The 19,822-nt window shown below is 38.2% G+C and overlaps 1 protein-coding gene across 1 annotated transcript in view; it reads right to left on the bottom strand.

Moving 5' to 3' along the window:
- Window positions 1–2,350: 2,350 nt before the first annotated feature.
- Window positions 2,351–19,822, bottom strand: part of bmt2 (base methyltransferase of 25S rRNA 2 homolog) — an 88,181-nt gene continuing 70,709 nt past the window's right edge. Inside the window, exon 5 of the mRNA XM_063057881.1 lies at window positions 2,351–9,681. Coding sequence (XP_062913951.1) covers window positions 9,052–9,681 — 630 coding nt within the window. The 3' untranslated portion in view covers window positions 2,351–9,051. The remainder of the gene's footprint in view (window positions 9,682–19,822) is intronic.

The following is a 19,822-nucleotide window of genomic DNA, read 5'->3' as shown; positions in this document are numbered from 1 at the left end:
TGAAGCCAGATGCGTGGGGGAAGGGAAAGTGCTAGAAATGAAGGGATCTGATAGGAGAGGAGAGTGTATCATTGGAGAAAGGGAAGGAGGAGAGGCATCAGGGGGAAGTGATAACCAAGTGAGAAGAGGCAAGATGCCGGTGTAGGGAATAGAAGAATAGGGAAGGGGGAAGGTATTTTTTTAAACTGGAAGGAGAAATCAGTATTCATGCCACCTGTTTGGAAGCTACCTAGATGGAATACAAGGTATTGCTCCTCCACCTTGGGGCTTGCTTTATCGTAGCACAAGAAGAGACCATGGACCAACATGTCGGAATGGGAACAGGAATTGGAAATAAAATGATTGCCACCAGAAAGTTCTGCTGTTGGCAGATGGAACGGAGGTGCTCGACAAAGTGTTCCCTAATTTACGACAGGTATCACCAATGTAGAGGAGGCTGCACTGGGAGCACTGAATGTAATAGATGACTGCAGTAGATTCACAGGTGAAGTGTACCCTCATCTAGAAGACCTGTTTGGGGCCCTGAATGGAGGTGAGGGAGTTGGTGAATGGCTGGTGGAGGCACTTTGGTTACTTGCATGGATAAATGCTGGGAGGGAGATTGGTGGGGAGGGACAAATGGACAAGGGAATTGTGAAGAGAGCGAACCCTGCAGAAAGCAAAAGGTGGTGGGGGGGAGGGGTAGGTAAAGATGCTTTTTTTTTGTTCCAGTCATAATCTTCATCCCCTTATGATCTTTAAAACTGAACCAGACTGTTGGCATTGATGTCATCTTTAGACCAATATACTGCCAATATCACCAAAATACTTACTTTGTTACAATTTCAACTTAACCTTCCTTCAATTCCTCTACTGAAGAGAACCTCGCTTACAAGAGCTCAAAAAATCATTTGGTCCATTCAGTCCACACCAGCAGAACAATCTTGTCAGTTCTACTAATGGTATTTCCCCAAATGATCTTCAAATTTCCTTTTGAAATCTGATGTTATTTCCATTGCTCTTCCAGGTAATCAGTTGCAGACCATAACTAATATTTCCATTGAGCTGTTCCTGACATCTACTGTAGTCTTTTGCCCAAAATGTTGAATCTGTGACCTCCTCAATGATCCTTGAATAATCTATGGCTATCTCTAGACTTGCTGTTCAACCTCCCTCATTCTGTTCTCAGAAGTTGTGTCCTAACTTTTGAGTGTGGCTACAAATCTATAATACTTAAACAGAAATCAATGTGTTGAAACAAAAATTATTTTGTTTTAAAATCTTTTTGGCTTCACTCTGTAATTTCCTCTCCATCTCATCACTTTATCTTTTTTCCTCTCAAGTACAGGAGGAGCCTGAAGACACACACTCAAAGCTTTATGAACAGCTTCTTACCTTCCGCTAGCAGATTTCTAAATGGACGATGAACCCATCTACACTTCCTCACTATTTTAGTTTTGCTCTTTTTGCACTCTTTAATATTTCTTATTGTAATTTAGTCTTTTATTATGCATTGTACAGTACTACTGCCACAAAACAGCAAATTTATGGCATATGCGAGTGATATTAAACCTGGTTTTGATTCTAAACCTTTTCTTTTTATCTCCTTCCCTAATATCTTAAATGTTTTGTTATAAAATTTTATTCATCTAAAGCATTTTAAGATTTTGTCACATTAAGAGTGTTGGCATCAGTGTCATATTTGAACCAATATGTACTCATTTCATCAAGGATGTTCATATTATAATGTCCAAATCAACCCACCTTCAATTCCTCTGTTGCTGAAGACCTCACTTATTGGAGCTCAGAAAGTCATTTGAGAGAATTCTAAATGTTGTAAGTCAATACTGGTCAACCCAAAGTTCATTTCTGCCTTTGAACTGCAAACGTAACTTTCTGAAAATTTGAACAATTCTCTCAAATCAGGATATTCCGATTGGAAAAGTTTCTGAAACTGAACCACAACATTCATTCAGAAACCTCGGATGAACCATGAGATCTGAAATCTGCTGAGACCCAGATCATTCAAGTCCGGTGATCAAGAAAGTTACAACTGTTTCAGATACGATCTCCAGATAGTTGTCTCACAGGCAAAGTGGCAATTCTGGATCAAACTTGAATCAATGAAGCATGCTCGCCAGTTGTGGTAGGGCTTGAAAACCATCACTCTTATCAAGTTAAATCAAGCGAGATAGGAGACAGCAGGGCTTTGCTTCCAGATGAGCTCAATGCCTTCTAAGCTTGCTTTGACCGTTAAAATATGGAGAAACCATCATGAACTCCCATATCCCCTGATGATCCTGATTTCAATCTCAGAAGCCAATGTGTGAGCAGCCTTCAGGAGGGTGAACCCACGAAAAGCATCTGGCCCAGATGGGATAGCTGGCCAAGTCCTAAAGAGCTGTGCTAATCAACTGCCTGCTGTGTTCACTAAGATCTTCAGCCTCTCACTTCGACAGTGTGTGGTACCCACCTACTTCAAGCAGGCTTCAGTTATACTGGTGTCCAAGAAGAGTGTGGTGACATGCCTCAACGACTATGGCCCAGTAGCACTTGCATCCATGGTGACGAAGTGTTTTGAGAGGTTGGTGATGAAACATACCAACTCGTGCCTGCAAAGCAACTTAGATTCACTCCAATGTGACTACTGGAGCAAGAGATCCACAGCAGATGCCATCTCTTTGGCTCTTCACACAACCCTGGAACATCTGGACAGCAAAGATGCATACATTAGGATACTCTTTATTGACTGCAGCTCAGAATTCAATACTATCATCTCCTCAAAATTAAGTACAGCTCCAATGCCATATTCCAGTTTGCTGATGACACCACTGACGTAGGCTGAGTCAAAGGTGGTGATGAATCAGCATATAGGAAGGAGACTGAAAATCTGGTGGAGAAACCTCTTACTCAATGTCAGCAAGACCAAGGAGCCAATTATAAACTTCAGAAGAGAAACATAGAAAATAGGTGCAGTAGGCCATTTGGCCCTTCGAGCCTGCACCGCCATTCAGTATGATCATGGCTGACCATGCAACTCAGAACCCTGTACCTGCCTTCTCTCCATACCCCCGATCCCTTTAGCCACAAGGGCCACATCTAACTCCCTCTTAAATATAGCCAATGAACTGGCCTCAACTGTTTCCTGTGGCAGAGAATTCCACAGATTCACCACTCTCTGTATGAAGAAGTTTTTCCTCATCTCTGTCCTAAAAGGCTTCCCCTTTATCCTTAAACTGTGACGCCTTGTTCTGGACTTCCCCAACATCGGGAACAATCTTCCTGCATCTAGCCTGTCCAATCCCTTTAGGATTTTATATATTTCAATAAGATCCCCCCTCAATCTTCTAAATTCCAGTCAGTATAAGCCTAGTCGATCCAGTCTTTCATCATATGAAAGTCCTACCATCCCAGGGATCAATCTGGTGAACCTTCTTTGTACTCCCTCTATGGCAAAGATGTCTTTTCTCAGATTAGGGGACCAAAACTGCACACAATACTCCAGGTATGGTCTCACCAAGGCCTTGTACAACTGCAGTAGTACCTCCCTGCTCCTGTACTCGAATCCTCTTGCTATGAATGCCAGCATACCATTTGCCTTTTTCACCGCCTGCTGTACCTGCATGCCCACTTTCAATGACTGGTCTATAATGACACCCAGGTCTTGTTGCACCTCCCCTTTTCCTAATCAGCCACCATTCAGATAATAATCTGTTTTCCTGTTTTTGCCACCAAAGTGGATAACCTCACATTTATCCACATTAAATTGCATCTGCCATGAATTTGCCCACTCACCTAACCTATCCAAGTCACCCTGCATCCTCCTCACAGCTAACACTGCCGCCCAGCTTCGTGTCATCTGCAAACTTGGAGATGTTGCATTTAATTCCCTCATCTAAGTCATTAATATATATTGTAAACAACTGGGGTCCCAGCACTGAGCCTTGCAGTACCCCACTAGTCACTGCCTACCATTCTGAAAAGGTCCCGTTTATTCCCACTCTTTGCTTCCTGTCTGCCAACCAATTCTCTATCCACATCAATACCATACCCCCAATATGGTATGGAAAGTAGAGGTACATCAGCCAGTCTGCACTGGAGAGTCAGAGGTGGAGAGGGTTAGCAACTTTAAGTTCCTAGGTGATATATTTTGGAGGACCTGTCCTAGGCCCAGCATGTAAGTGCAATTACGAAGAAAATATGGCTCCTCTACTTCCTTATAAGTTTGCAGAGATTTGGCATAACTTCTAAAACTGACAAATTTCTATGGATATGTAGTGGAGAGTATACTGACTGGCTGCATCACAGCCTGGTATTGAAACACCAATACCCTTGAACATAAAATCCAACAAAAAGTAGTGGATATGGGCCAGTCCATTACAGGGGAAAAACGCTCCCAACCATTGAGCACATCTACATGCAATGCTGTTGCAGGAAAGAAGTATCCATCATCAGGGACCCCCACCATCCTGGACATGCTCTCTGCTCACTGCTGCCATCAGGAAGAAAGGTACAAGAATGTCAGTCCTTACACCACCAGGTCCAGGAACAGTTACTACCTGTCAACCAACAGGCTCTTGAACCAAGGGGAATAACTTCACTTACTCCATCACTGAAATATTACCACAACCAATGGACTCACTGTCAAGGACTCATTATCTCATGTTCTCTATTGCTTATTTATTTATGAATATTATTTCTTTTTGTATTTGCAGTTTATTGTCCTCTGCACTCTGAAAGACTGCCCATCTAGGGTATTTAACCACTGATTCTGTTAAGATTATTATTCTGTAGATTTGAGTATGCCCACAAGAAAATGAATCTCATGGTTCTATATGGTGACATATGTACTTTGATAATAACTTTACTTTGAACATTTTCATTCAACACATTGCTGTAATTTTTTGTTTTCCTACAACAGCTGTCAGAGATATATTACACTCATTTTAAAGGCAAAATATCCATTCTTCAGATTACCTCAAGTTCATGCAGGGTAAGAGAAATATAGTTTAAATATCCTCTTTACATTCCAGTCAAAAAAATACAATCAAAATATTTTTAGGTGTAAATTTCAGTTTATTGCCTTAGCAACTACACAGCTGACACTCAAACTGTGGCTATGTCACAATGCATTTTAAATGACTGTTAATGAGAATAATTTTAAGCAATTCCAGTATGAAAAAATGAAATTTACAGAGTAGAAAAAGTCACATTCGTTTTAGTGGAGTTGATAAAAATAAACAAGGAAAGGTACCATCAGTCTAATTTCACATATTGTTTAACAAATACAGATCTTGTAACCCAAACTATTTTTTTTAAATTTTGGTACCAAAGGTACCGTTCAACTTATCAACACTAAAGGCATTAATGCTTTCAATAGTTTCCATAGCTGATGTTAAATTGCTATGTCCTCTGTAAATACTGTAAAACAGCCATGGTATAATAACCGAACATGGGTAACTGGAGTTGAGCTTGAACATTTTGTATCTAGCTGACGCCTTGATCATTGCTGTAGTCTTAGCTTATTGACATTTTAGAAAGCATAGATTTAGCATCATCATATTCTAACACTACTTTGAGGATTAACTACAACAGACTACAACAAATTCTAATTACAAATTTAATTATTCTCTTATACAAGATTCAAGAACAATGAAAATTTATAAGACGTGGTTACAAAGATTTATTTTCTGAAAATGTATGTTCCTTTGAAACAATGGACATTGACACTTCAAATTGGTGAGGTGCTAACTAATCTTTTGAAAATGGAAACCCAACCAAACAAAATGCCACTTTAGTCTTTGGCATCTATGGTGGATCCTTATTCACAGTACAATGTTTAATAATGAAAGTAGAAAAGCAATACAAAAAGATTGTTAAGCACATCACATATGCAAAATTTTAATTTGTATAATAGAAAATAACAAGAAAATAAATTTAAACAATTAAAAGAGAAAATGGTGTATCAGCTGGAGCAAAATAGTTCTAACCCAAATCAGAAGGTTTAAGTGCAAAGCCTCATTGAGGTAAACTTTTCACAAAATGCAACACCGAGACAATTCCACACAGTGGCATCTCCAAAATGCCATTTTACCTGCTAACCTTTGGCTGTTGAACAGAATACTTCGCAACATTTTTTGGAATATCAAGTAAATTGTTCCCTATTTTCACATTTCAACAATGTTTTATCCTTATTGTAGTGCTGATATGTAAAAAAGTGTATTTTTGTGAAAAATTTGAATTAACCTGTTTATTTTACAGTAAAAAAAAGTATTAACTGGCCTTTATATTTAAATTTGTTTATGAGAATCTTTTAAATTTGCACATTTAAGATTAATACTACTTTTGTAGAATCAAATAGTTTGATTAGTGGTTTTATCTGCAATTACCAAAACTCCAAATGAATAACCAAATCCATTTGAATCAGTACTACATTGGAAGTCTGTTTCCAGACCTTTTATCAGAATTAAATGTCAGAAAATAAATTAATGCCAACTTTGTTATTTTTCAAAACCATAAATGATTTAAGATAGGAATTGAAAATGATCATCTGGTAATTCAATCACTGATAATGAAATATGTTTCATCTGAGCATTCATTATCTACTACAGTATTTCCCTCCCCCTCATTTGCCAATTCATTTGTTAAGAGATGAAAATAGTGCTGTGGATCCTTGTTTAACAAAGTAAGCAGGCAAACAATAAAACAGTACTCTAATATATATTTTTAAAAAGGCAGATGAAAGTTTGTGATGATTATTTTATTAAAATAGCTCAGAATTTTTAAGAGTCCTTAATGAATATATCAAAACAAAAATTCACTATAAAATTGTAATTAATTTACAGAGAAAACACTAAGCTACTGCAGATAATTATACTCTTAGAACATTCAGAAGTACTGATGGCAGCATTTCCTGAAAATTGCTATTTTTGGTAAATAAATGTTTGGGTATATTCATGCTTCAAATGTAGCATTGATGCAAAATTATCTTGACTCTTTCAATGCTAAAACAGTATAATATTAATCAGATGTTTAGCAATGCAGAGAGCTTATCCTTTCAGGAGTATTTACTCTGATTCATTTTTATGTAAGAACATGCCACAACCAGGCTCAGCTCACATTTACATTTTAACCACAGCACTATGATTCTACTGTAACATTTGTAGTTTAAAAGCATTCAAAGAGGCATATTTAAGTGCAAATGTCAAGAATCAAGGGGCAAGTTAGCTAGTCCTAAGTGCCCAGGAATCCAAATAAAAGATTAAGCAAGGAATTAACTGTGGGAAAATATTTTCCTTAATCACTTCCACAAAGTGCAACTGTCTTGAAAGTTCTTCAATTTATAGTGCCATAAGTAGATTTGCAAACTAAATGACACAAGGGATCCATTTCCCCTTCAGAGCACTTCATTCAACCATGCAAACTCTTTATGTATCTATTTAAAAGGAACCAAGCAGCACAGCTGACTTTCAATATCTCCTGCAGGAAGCATTTTGATGATCTTTGAGCACAAGTATTGGCCAGAAATTGGTGAAATGGCAGAATATTAGTTTTGAGGAAGTGTGGAAAAACTAGTGCCAAGTGGATGCAAATTCAGAATACTGCCCAGAGAATGAAAAGAGGGTATATTTCAAGCTTTTGTTTTACATGCAAAGAATCATTAGTCAATGGAATGTTTTATAAGTGACCATTGTCATAGGTTATATAAATTTTTCAAGGGATTTGGTTAAAATACAAAATTGAACAGTACAAATGGAAAACAAGAAAACGGTCAGATATTAAATTAGTGTAAATTTCTCAAACCGAATTGACAGCACCAACATAAACCTAATCTATCACTTACATTTAAGAAGAAGCATACAACCAACTCTAAAGCAGACGAGGATACTCACTGGATCAAGAAAGGCACAGTGGATTGCACTTTCAGTAGAAGGGAAGGGTATTTATGCATCTGCTAATTTATATGGTACTAAATAAAGGAATGCATATTCCCATCAGGAAGTAATAAACATATTTTGCAATCTTTCTTGATGCAAATTATTTTCAGGCAAACATCTGCATGTACATAGGTAATATTAATCATTTCTGTTTGAGGTGCCAGGAAATGACACAACATGTTAATTAGTAATTTGTACAAGTAGCAACCTTCTTGTGGCATGTAATTATTTGCAAAGAAACTTCTTTTATTTCTCAATTTTCTTATTACAAATTGCTAGCACACCACAGATGTTTTTTCAAGTAAGGTCATCAGCCAAAGGTTGCAAGGACAAGACAGCACGTCTTTCAACAAGACCCAATGCCTGTTTGTTCAAAAGCTGAACAGAGAAAATTGTCAAGATAATTTAACATTGATTTTTGTGGGACTAACTGCACAATTACACACAAAAGTAGTGTGAATTATAGCCTATTTAAATGCAGTCAGCAGAAGCTTGAACTTCCTAAATTTTTGTTTGCATTCTCTTTCCAATAAACTACTGTAACAAATAAGGGGAAACAACAAATGCACCAGAATTGATTTGCAGTTTAGATAATGTCCTAGGCTACAAGTAATTTGGTAATGCGAGCCAAATAGGAGCACAACAAAGTGATCTCTCAAGTAAAAGTTAGAATTCTAGAATGGTAAAACAATAATCACTCTGGTAGATATCCCCTTTTTGATTTAGGTACCATCAGGTCAATTGAAATATTTATAGTTTTGCTGTTTATGCTGTAGTTGTCGATGTAAATGACATTGCCACTTGACATCAAGATCGCTAGGTTAATTTTCAGTTGACAAAGATGACAAAACTCTATTGCAGCATCTGACATTTACATTACCATACTATTTAAGAAGTAAGCTTCTTTCTGTGATTCACACTTGTTGCCTTCATGACAAAGTGTTTGTTCTATTTATACACTCCTCACATACCTTCATTTTTCTAACATGTGAAAGAGTAGCCCACTTTGTAAACGTTTCTCATTTTCTATGTGCAAACTGTACTGCATGTTCTGTATATAATACAAGAGTTATGCAATGCAGAATTATTTTGGCAACACAGTAGCTCTGGCAGCAAATTAATCGTAAGTTTTAGGTTAGCTTAGAAGCAAAACTGGATCTTCCAGTTCATGGAATGGAATAGAGCTAGCTTGGCTCTCTCCCGAGTCCGAGTCATACGGAGCATCAGGGAGCTCCATAAAACTGTAAGCTATCTGGTCATCCTCACTTTCTGACCGATCTTGACAAGTAGTCTCTGAGCACTCTTCTTCATCCACATTGTTGAAATCCTGTGGTATAAACAGCATTTCTGGGTAATTTCTGCTGACCAGGTCACTTGTTGTCTGCAGGGAAATTTTCCTAAAAGCCAAGAGGTGCATATGGGAGAACTTCACATATTTATATCTTTTGAATCCCAGTGATTCTATAGCAATTTTCCAGCTCTTAATCATATAGGCATGACGGTTTTGGTGAGAGGAATCAGGTGTGATTATTAAGAGTAAACCATGGAGTGCAAGAAGTTCATGGGCTTTCTTACAGCAGATCCAGCGTTGATAAGGGGCAGGAAAATAAGACAGCAGAAGGGAAAACACAACAATATGGAACAGTTCTCCTGGGAGTGAGTCAATGGGATTTTTTAGCTGTTTGAGAAAGGCGTCTATTGTATCTTGAGCGAGCTGGAGTGGCTGCTGCAACTGAAGATTGAGGAAATCACATTTATACACACTCTGCATAAAAGAAAAGACATTTGCAATATTATTTAATTGTAGTTCAGAAACTATCAAATCTTTGCCATGATAGTGCAAAATGTTCTTGCACAACAACTACGCAACAAAGTACAATGCCATAACTCATGCAATTTATATTTTGCACTGACCTTTTAAATCAACTGCACTGGATAATGAAACATAATGGCTAACAATGTAATGAAGTTTGCTGTTTCTAATTGTAAGATTCCAAAGGAATAAAATTCAGTAAATATGAAATAATGAAGAATCCATCAAACCAAAATGCCTTTGCTACCTCAAGTTCAATTAGAACATTTAATATTTGTACTACCCTATCCTTTACTTACATTTTGGAGCATCCTGTTTGCTAGTACGGAATTTAAAAAATAATAGATTTTAACATGTCAGTAAATCTATGCCAGTATAATAAATGCACTGGTGTGTAAATACAAAAAATCCTCAATTATCTATCAGAAAATTCTTCAGAGGGGAAAATAAACAACCTGCATCTCGTTAATCAGAAAATACACCAAATGCTGATTGTCTGCTTTGTCTTGACTTTAAGTTCCACCCATAAGTAAAAATTGGATTTCTGTATTAGGCTTTAAATGAGGATGTCTCAGTGGATTGAGTGGATACTGACTATGGGTACATTTACATTTTTTAAAAATGCTTGTTCAGGAAACGTGGTATATCACTAACAGCACCTGCTTAGAGAAACAGTAAATAAGCTTCTCTTTGATTTAAGAAAACTGTTCCCTTAGCACTTTGATAAACAGGGTTCTTCAATTTAACAGATTGCTTTGTGTTGCCCTTCCTCATTCTTCCCGTTACGATACACATTGCGAGAAAATGTCACCAATGTCCTTATGTAAAGGAGCAACAGATTTTAGTCAAGATCTTGGTCAGAACTCAATTATAACTTCTACTACATTCATTCATGGAGTCTTCAAAACTGATGGAGTCATACAAATTGATCACCAGAAATTCTAAAGGTGATCCTTTCAAACAGCGCATTTTGCGGTGGGAGGAATTGAACATGGAAAATTGTTCCTTTCTACCGCTAAATGCTGGATTTTCTGTTCGTTTTGAACACAGTGCACTTATAATTTAATAACACATGACTGAATGTCACAAAAATATAAATAGGTCTATGCCCTTCAGCCGCTCCTGCTTGCCCATTTAATAAGATCACAATTAATCCTTTATTTCAGCACCGTTTTCCTACATTAACCCCATTAGCCTCAATTTCCTGAATATTCGAACATCTATTGAGCTCCATTTTGAATATACTCAGTTAACTAATTATCCACAGCTCTTCTGGGTACAGAATTTCAAAGATCCATAATTTTCAACCCAGTTCTGAATGTCTAATCCCTTATTCTGAGTCTCTGAACCCTTATTGTGAACTCACAAGAAAGGGAAGCCCTATCCTGCATCTATCCTATTAATCACCGTGAGATTTTGTTTTTCCACAAAAACCTCCTCAGTGTTCTTATGATAGGTCATATCATATCCTATTAATACGACCTATCAAGTGTGACAGTGGGAAAGTGTGTATGGAACCGGAGGAAATAGCTACTACTACTACGTCGACTCAGGCCTAGGGGGCCGGCGTCAGACTCTCCACTTCTCCCTCTCCCTCATCGGTGTGTTCAGTTCATCTACATTAGCCGCGCCGCTGTCTTCTAGGAGCGTGTTGACCATGGTCTTGGGAGAGTGCCCAGGGTTCATCTTCCCGTGCTTAGGTTCCCATATGATGACTAGGCTGGCAGGTAGCTCAGGGTGGCATAGACAGTGCCCCGCTAAGTTGCAGTCTTCTCGCCTCAATTTTAGAGGTGAGCATCGGTAGGAGGAAATAGCAGAGGTAATTAATGAATACTTCAGTATTCACTACGGAAAAGGATCTCGATGATTGTAGTGATGACTTGCAGCGGACTGAAAAGCTTGAGCATGTAGTTATTAAGAAAGAGGATATACTGGAGCTTTTGGAAAGCATCAAGTTGGATAAGTCACCGGGACCAGATGAGATGTACCCCAGGCTACAGTGGGAGGTGAGGGAGGAGATTGCTGAGCCTCTGGCGATGATCTTTGAATCATCAATGGGGACGGGACAGGTTCTGGAGGATTGGAGGGTTGCAGATGTTGTTCCTTTATTCAAGAAAGGGAGTAGAGATAGCTCAGGAAATTATAGACCAGTGAGTCTTACTTCAGTGGTTGGTAAGTTGATGGAAAAGATCCTGAGAAGTAGGATTTATTAACATTTGGAGAGGTATAATATGATTAGGAATAGTCAGCATGGCTTTGTCAAGGGCAGGTCGTGCCTTACGAGCCTGATTGAATTTTTTGAGGATGTAACTAAACACATTGATGAAGGTACAGCAGTGGATGTAGTGTATATGGATTTCAGCAAGGCATTTGATAAGGCATCCCATCGAAGGCTTATTGAGAAAGTAAGGAGGCATGAGATCCAAGGGGACATTGCTTTGTGGACCCAGAACTGGCATAGAGTGGTTGTAGATGGGTCATATTCTGCATGGAGGTCAGTCACCAGTGGTGGCCTAAGGGATCAGTTCTTCATGATTTTTATAAATGACCTGGCTGAGGAAGTGAAGGGATGGGTGAGTAAGTTTGCTGATGACACAAAAGTTGGAGGTGTGAATAGTGTGGAGGGCTGTCAGAGGTTACAGCACGACACTGATAGAATGCAAAACTGGGCTGAGAAGTGGCAGATGGAGTTCAACTCAGATAAGTGTGAGGTGGTTCATTTTGGTGGGTCAAGTATGATTGCAGAATATAGTATTAATGGTAAGACTCTTGGCAGTGTGGAGGATCAGAGGGGTCTTGGGGTCTGAGTCCATAGGACGCTCAAAGCAGCTGCACAGGTTGACTCTGTGGTTAACGCGGCATACAGTGTATTGGCCTTCATTAATCATGGAATTGAATTTAGGAGCCAAGAGGTAATGTTGCAGCTATATAGGACCCTGGTCAGACCTCACTTGGAGTACTGTGCTCAGTTCTGGTTGCCTCACTACAGGAAGGACGTGGAAGCCATAGAAAGGGTGCAGAGGAGATTGCCTGGATTGGGGAGCATGCCTTATGAAAACAAGTTGAGTGAACTCGGCCTTTTCTCCTTGCAGCGATGGTCAGGGGCTTTTTCCCAGGGCTGAAATGGCTGCCACAAGAGGACACAGGTTTAAGGTGCTGGGGAGTAGGTACAGAGGAGATGATAGTGGTAAGTTTTTTTTACGCAGAGAGTGGTGAGTGTGTGGAATGGGCTGCCGGCAACAGTGGTGGAGGCGGATACGATAGGGTCTTTTAAGAGACTTTTGGATAGGTACATGGAGCTTAGAAAAATAGAGGGCTATGAGTAAGCCGAGTAATTTCTAAGGTAGGGACATGTTCAGCACAACTTTGTGGGCTGAAGGGCCTGTATTGTGCTGTAGGTTTTCTATGTTTCTATGTAACCAATCTTACAGAGATTTTCAAAGAAATCACCAGAAAAGTGGATGAAGGCAAGGTAGTGAAAGTTGTCTACATGGAATTTAGTAAGGTATTTGACAAGGTCCTGCATGGGAGGCAGGTCAAGAAGGTTCAGTTGCTCGGCATTCAGGATGAGGTAGTAAATTGGATTAGACGTTGGCTTTGTGGGAGAAGGATGCCTTTCTGTCTGGAGGTCTGTAACTAGTGGTGTGCCACAGGGATTGGTGCTGGGTCCTTTGTTGTTTGTAATCTATATCAAAGATCTGGATGATAATGTGGTTAACTGGATCATTACGGATGACACCAAGACTGGGGTGTAGCGGACAGTGAGGAAGGCTAACATGGCTTGCAGAGGGAGCTGCATCAGCTGTAAAAATGGCTGAAAAATGGCAGATGGAATAAAATGAACCTCTGCAGCTTCTTTTGGTCCTGTGCAGTAGCCCCTCCATACCAGACAGTGATGCAGCCTGTCAGAATGCTCTCCACGGTACATTTATGGAAGTTTTTGAGTGCATTTGTTGACATACCAAATCTCTTCAAACTCCTAATGAAGTATAGTCACTGCCTTGCCTTCTTTATAACTTCATCGAAATGTTGGGACCAGGTTAGATCCTCAGAAATCCTGACACCAAGGAACTTGCAACTGCTCACTCTCTCCACTTCTGATCCCTCTATGAGGATTGATATGTGATCCTTCGTCTTACCCTTCTTGAAGTCCACAATCAGCTCTTTTGAATACTGATGTTGAGTGTAAGGTTGTTGCTGTGACACCTCTCCACTATATCTCGCTCCTGTACGCCCTCTTGTCTCCATCTGAGAGTCTACCAAATCAAATTTATAGGTGGTATTTGAGTTATGTCTAGCCACACAGTCATGGGTATAGAGAGAGTAGAGCAGTGGGCTAAGCACACACCCGAGGTGCACCAGTGTTGATTGTCAGCGAGGAGATGTTATCACCAATCCGCAGTTTGTAGTCTTCCGGTTAGGAAGTCGAGGATCCAATTGCAGACGGAGCTACAGAGACCCAGGTTCTGTAACTTATCACTGAGGTCTGTAGGAATGATGGTGAAATGCTGAGCTATAGTCGATGAACAGCAACTGACGTAGGTGTTTGTATTGATCAGGTGGTCCAAGGCTGAGATTGTGTCTGCCGTTGACCTATCGTGGCAATAAGCAAATTGCAGTGGGTCCAAGTACTTGCTGAGGCAGGAATTCAGTCTAGTCATGACCAACATCTCAAAACATTTCATCACTGTAGATGTGAGTGCTACTGGGTGACAGTCACTAAGGCAGCTCACATTATTCTTCTTGGGTACTGGTTTAATTGTTGCCTTTTTGAAGCAAATGGGAACTTCCACCCATAGCAGTGAGAGGCTGAAAATGTCCCTGAATACTCCTGCCAGTTGGTTGGCACAAGTTTTCAGAGTCTTACCAGGTACTCCGTCAGGGCCTTCCACCTTGCGAGGGTTCACCCTCTTTAAAGACATACTAACATTGGCCTCTGAGACAGAGACCACAGGGTCACCAGGTGCAGCAGGGATCTTCACAGCTGCAGTTATATTTTCCCTTTCAAAGCAGGTATAGAAGGCATTGAATTCATCTGTTAGTGAAGCATCGCTGTCATTCAAGCTATTGGGTTTTGCTTTCTAGGAAATAATGTCTTTCAAACCCTGCTAGAGTTGTCAAACATCTGATGTCGCCTCCAACCTCGTTTGAAATTGTCTCTTCACCCTTGAGATAGTCCTCCTCAAGTCATACCTGGTTTTCTGGTACATATCTGGGTCACCAGCACTGAATGCCACAGATCTAGCTTTCAGCAGATGACGTACCTCCTGGTTCATCCACGGCTTTTGATCTGGGAATGTACAGCAAGTCTTTGTAGGCACACACTCATCCACACAGGTTTTACTGAAGTTGGTAACAAATGCAGCATACTCATCCAGATACAAAGGTGAATCCCTGAATACGGTGCAGACCATTGATTCAAAGCAGTCCTGTCGGAGCTCCTGTACTTCCCTTGTCCATACCATCTTGGTCCTCACTACTGGTGCTGCAGTCTTCAGTCTCTGCCTATACTCAGGGAGCAGAAGTACAGCCAGGTGATCAGACTTCCCAAAGTGAGGGCATGGAACAGCACGGTAAGCATTCTTGATGGTGGTATAGCAATGGTCCAGTGCGCTGTTTCCTCTGGTATTGCAAGTGATCTCTTGATGGTAATTGTTTAGTGATTTTTTTCAGATTGGCCTGGTTAAAATCCCCCAAAATGATGGTGAAGGGTGTTAGGGTGCGCTGTTTCGTGCATGTTGATCCCATTGCTCAGACCATCTAAAGCCTGATTGACATAGGCCTAAGGTGGAATGTATACTGCCACCAAAATGATCATAGAAATCTCCTGTGGTAGGTAAAATGGATGGCACTTAACTACAAGATATTCCAGATCTGGTGAGCAGAACTCAGACAGCACTGATATATTTGTGCACGAAGAGGAGTTGATCATGAGGCATACTCCTCCACTTCTGCTTTTGAGAGACTCAAAAGATCTATTCAGAATATCATAACTTTTATTGGGTCCAATACTCAGAACTCCAAAAAGGTTTTTGTTTGGCTGCAACAATTAACATTTCAGCCCTTTGGACACTCAAGATAATATTTTATTAGCCTTCTGATTGTTTCATGCAACCACTAAATTTATTTATATACATGACTAGCTAAAACACAGCTTCCAAACTTTTCATAATTTAATAAAATGGTCTAAAATTAAACATTTGTATCAAGTCCATGTTTTGAAATTCTTCTGTTTTTAACTTTAATACAAGTGCTTATATTAAAGTTACTTTCAGAATGAATCATGGTAATTTTTTGAAGCAAAGTAAATTACTCCCTAGATGCCACAAGTCATTTTAAACTCTGATTCAATTTAACCAGGATTGTATATTTGAAAATATGTTTCAATAAGATCTCTGGCTTACGTTGTTAAGATTTTTGTTCAAGTTGATCGTGTATATTTTGCCTGACATACACAGAAGTTAGTCATTTGTGTACAGCAAATATCATAATTTTCTAAGTGATAAAATAAATTCAATTTAATTAAAATCAATTCAAGCATTTGTTAATACTTAGCCTAATTTGTTCCAAGTTACAGAAACTTTTGGTTGATGGTGAAATCACCACCCTCTCAATTCCCTGAAATTCATTTGTTAACATGAATGGAACTGTAAAGAGAAGAGATGGCAGTGTGAAATCCTCTTGGCCTGGTTCTCAGTATTAAATTGATTAAAATTTGCTTCTGTGCTTTACGTGTTACCCAAGTCTCACAAACAAACAAATCTCTAACAAACAAATCATAATTTAAGATCTCCATCAGAAATCAATGTTAATCTAATTCCCAGAGAAATTTCCAGCACTCGCCTTCCCCTTTTTAATGATCAATGCTGGCTCTCAGTTATGCAACACTTCAATTTTAAAATAATAATCTTAGTTTTCAAACCCTCTCCCGACCAGTTTCTGCAATCACCTCCTTTCAGCAACCAATTTGAGTCTCATTATTATCCTTAAATTTAATTATTCCGCTAAAATAAAAGCGGAAAATGTTATAAACCCACTTAACTGGCAGCAGTAATAGATAAAATGTTAACATTTCAGGTCAATGATGTTCATCAGACCATTCTAAAGGATCAAAGATCTTTTACCGTTGAATTCTTTTCATCCGGGATTGACAATGTTAGTGGGTGTTAGCACTACCCTGATTGAACTGCACTAAAATCTAAGTGTACTCCAAAATAGAGGGCATGATTTTTAACAATTATATGGTTCATTGCAAAACTAAGAACATTCAAATTTGCTAAAAATATGTATTCAATAAAACTTCATTATACAATAAATTCCAAATTACATCCCCCGGGGCTCAAACTGGATGTTGATGTTGCCAGTTGGATTAAAGGCAAATAGTTTTTCATCACTCTAGTTCTGAAATTATTGAGCAGCCTTCTGAAATGAGGCACAGGGTTATTGTTAATAGCCATCTCTCTCAGAACTTAACATTAAACCTCATAAACTACAAAGCACATTAATTTATTTGTGGTAATATTACTTTAGGTGTTTTGCGTGTGAGTTAAATGTACCGTGTTGTGCAGCTTGGTCTGAAGGAACATTGCTTTGCTTGGCGGTATACATATGTACGGTTGAATGACAATGAACTGAACTTGAACTAATGCTTCACTCTGGACGAAAGGCATATCTTTATGTTCCTTCATTTTTCTTCAGTCAGACAGGATCCTTAATCATGTTGATGTCCTGCATATTTGTGCTCAGCTTTTTTTCCTTTCTCCCACGATCACAAGACCCACTTTGTCTTCATTTGGTATTACTTCAGCTTCCAAATTCCAAAGGTAATCCACTGGCAATTCTTGTACATCCACAACATCTAAGACTGCTATTTAAACCCAGGGGACTAGTAGTGCAAGTAGAAATGTAGCACCTGCCCCTTTGCCTCTTCCCTTCCCACCATCCAGTGCTCCCAACACACCTCTGATTAACTAGTACTTCTTTCAATTCAATCAACTCCATTCACTGCATAGGCTACATCTCTTTCTTTCTTTTTAAATCTTTTTATTGAATAAGTATACAAAAAGGTAAACCATATAAACATTAATACAATGTTAAAATATAATAAAATTCCAGAAGGTATCAATACCAAAAAAAATACTACAATGTAATTTAAACATAAAAAACCAAGATAACATAATAGTATACTAAATTTTATATATATATCAATGGAAAAAAAAGAAAAAAAAACCCCCAAAAAAAACCCACCGTGCAACTAACTAAAAGCAAAGCAAAGCAATGGGCTAACTTGAAACCAAAGAGTTAAACTTAAAATCACGTCCTCAATCCCGACCTCCATTAAAAACAGTGAAAAAAAACAAGAAGGGTATGTATTACATTAAATGAAAGTATCGAATAAAAGGTCCCCAAATCTGTTCAAATTTAAATGAAGAATCATAAAGGTTGCTTCTAATTTTCTCCAGATTCAAACATAAAATCGTCTGAGAGAACCAAAAAAAGGTAGTTGGAGCATTAAGCTCTTTCCAATGTTGTAAAATACATCTTTTCGCCATTAAAGTAAGAAATGCGATCATTCTACGGGCTGAAGGGGAAAGATTACTAGAAATTTTGGGAAGTCCAAAGATAGCAGTAATAGGGTGAGGAGAGATATCTATATTTAATACCTTAGAAATAATATTAAAAATATCTCTCCAAAAAGTTTCCAAAGTAGGACAAGACCAAAACATATGAGTTAAAGAGGCTATCTGCCCCGAACATCTATCACAAAAAGGATTAATATGCAAGTAAAAACGCGCTAACTTATCTTTGGACATATGTGCTCTATGAACCACTTTAAATTGAATTAGGGAATGTTTAGCACAAATAGAGGAAGTATTAACTAATTGTAAAATCTGCCCCCAATCATCCACAGAAATGGTAAGCCCCAATTCCTGTTCCCAATCTACCCTAATCTTATCAAATGGAGCTTTCCTAAGTTTCATAATAATATTATAAATCATAGCCGATGCACCTTTCTGACATGGATTGAGGTTAATTATCGAATCTAAAATATATGTAGGAGGAAGCATTGGAAAGGAAGAAAGTATAGTACTTAGGAAATTTCTAACTTGTAAATATCTAAAAAAATGTATTCTTGATAAATTATATTTATTAGATAATTGTTCAAAAGACATAAGGGAACCATCTAAAAATAAATCCAAAAACCGTAAAATACCCTTAGTCTTCCAGGTTTGAAAAGCGCGATCCGTAAAAGAGGGAGGAAAAAATATGTTACCTAAAATAGGAATCGTTAACCCGAATTGATTAAGATCAAAAAATTTTCTGAATTGAAACCAAATGCGCAAAGCATATTTAACTATCGGGTTAGAGACCTGCTTAAGGCGTTTCGAATCAAAAGGGAGAGAGGAGCCTAAAATAGAGCCAAGTGTATAACCCTGAACAGATTGTAGTTCCAATGCTACCCATTTAGGAATAGATAGTATATCCTGATCAAGTAACCAAAATTTCATATGTCGAATATTAATAGCCCAATAATAGAATCTAAAGTTAGGTAATGCTAAACCTCCATCTCTCTTAGCTTTCTGTAAATGTATTTTACCCAGTCTCGGATTCTTATTCTGCCAAATAAATGAAGAAATTTTAGAGTCAACTTTATCAAAGAAAGATTTTGGAACAAAAATTGGTAATGCCTGAAACACATATAAAAATTTTGGCAAAAAAAATCTTAACTGCATTAATACGACCAATCAAAGTTAAATATAAGGGAAACCATTTAGATGAGAGTTGAGTAATATGGTCTATTAATGGTAAAAAGTTAATCTTAAATAAATCTTTATATTTACAAGTAATTTTAATCCCAAGATAAGAAAAATAATTATCAATCAATTTAAATGGAAATTTATAATATAAGGGAAGATGTTTATTAATCGGAAAGAGTTCACTCTTACTAAGATTTAATTTATAACCTGAAAAAAAAAACAAATTGTGCTAATAACTCTAAAACAGCAGGAATGGATTTCTCAGGATTAGAAATATATAACAGTAAATCATCAGCATAGAGTGATAATTTATGGGACTTTAATCCCCGAGTTAT

This window comes from Mobula hypostoma, chromosome 9 (genome assembly GCF_963921235.1).
Source record: "Mobula hypostoma chromosome 9, sMobHyp1.1, whole genome shotgun sequence".
NCBI lineage: Eukaryota > Metazoa > Chordata > Chondrichthyes > Myliobatiformes > Myliobatidae > Mobula > Mobula hypostoma.
This window is presented reverse-complemented; position numbering and strand designations above follow the sequence as displayed.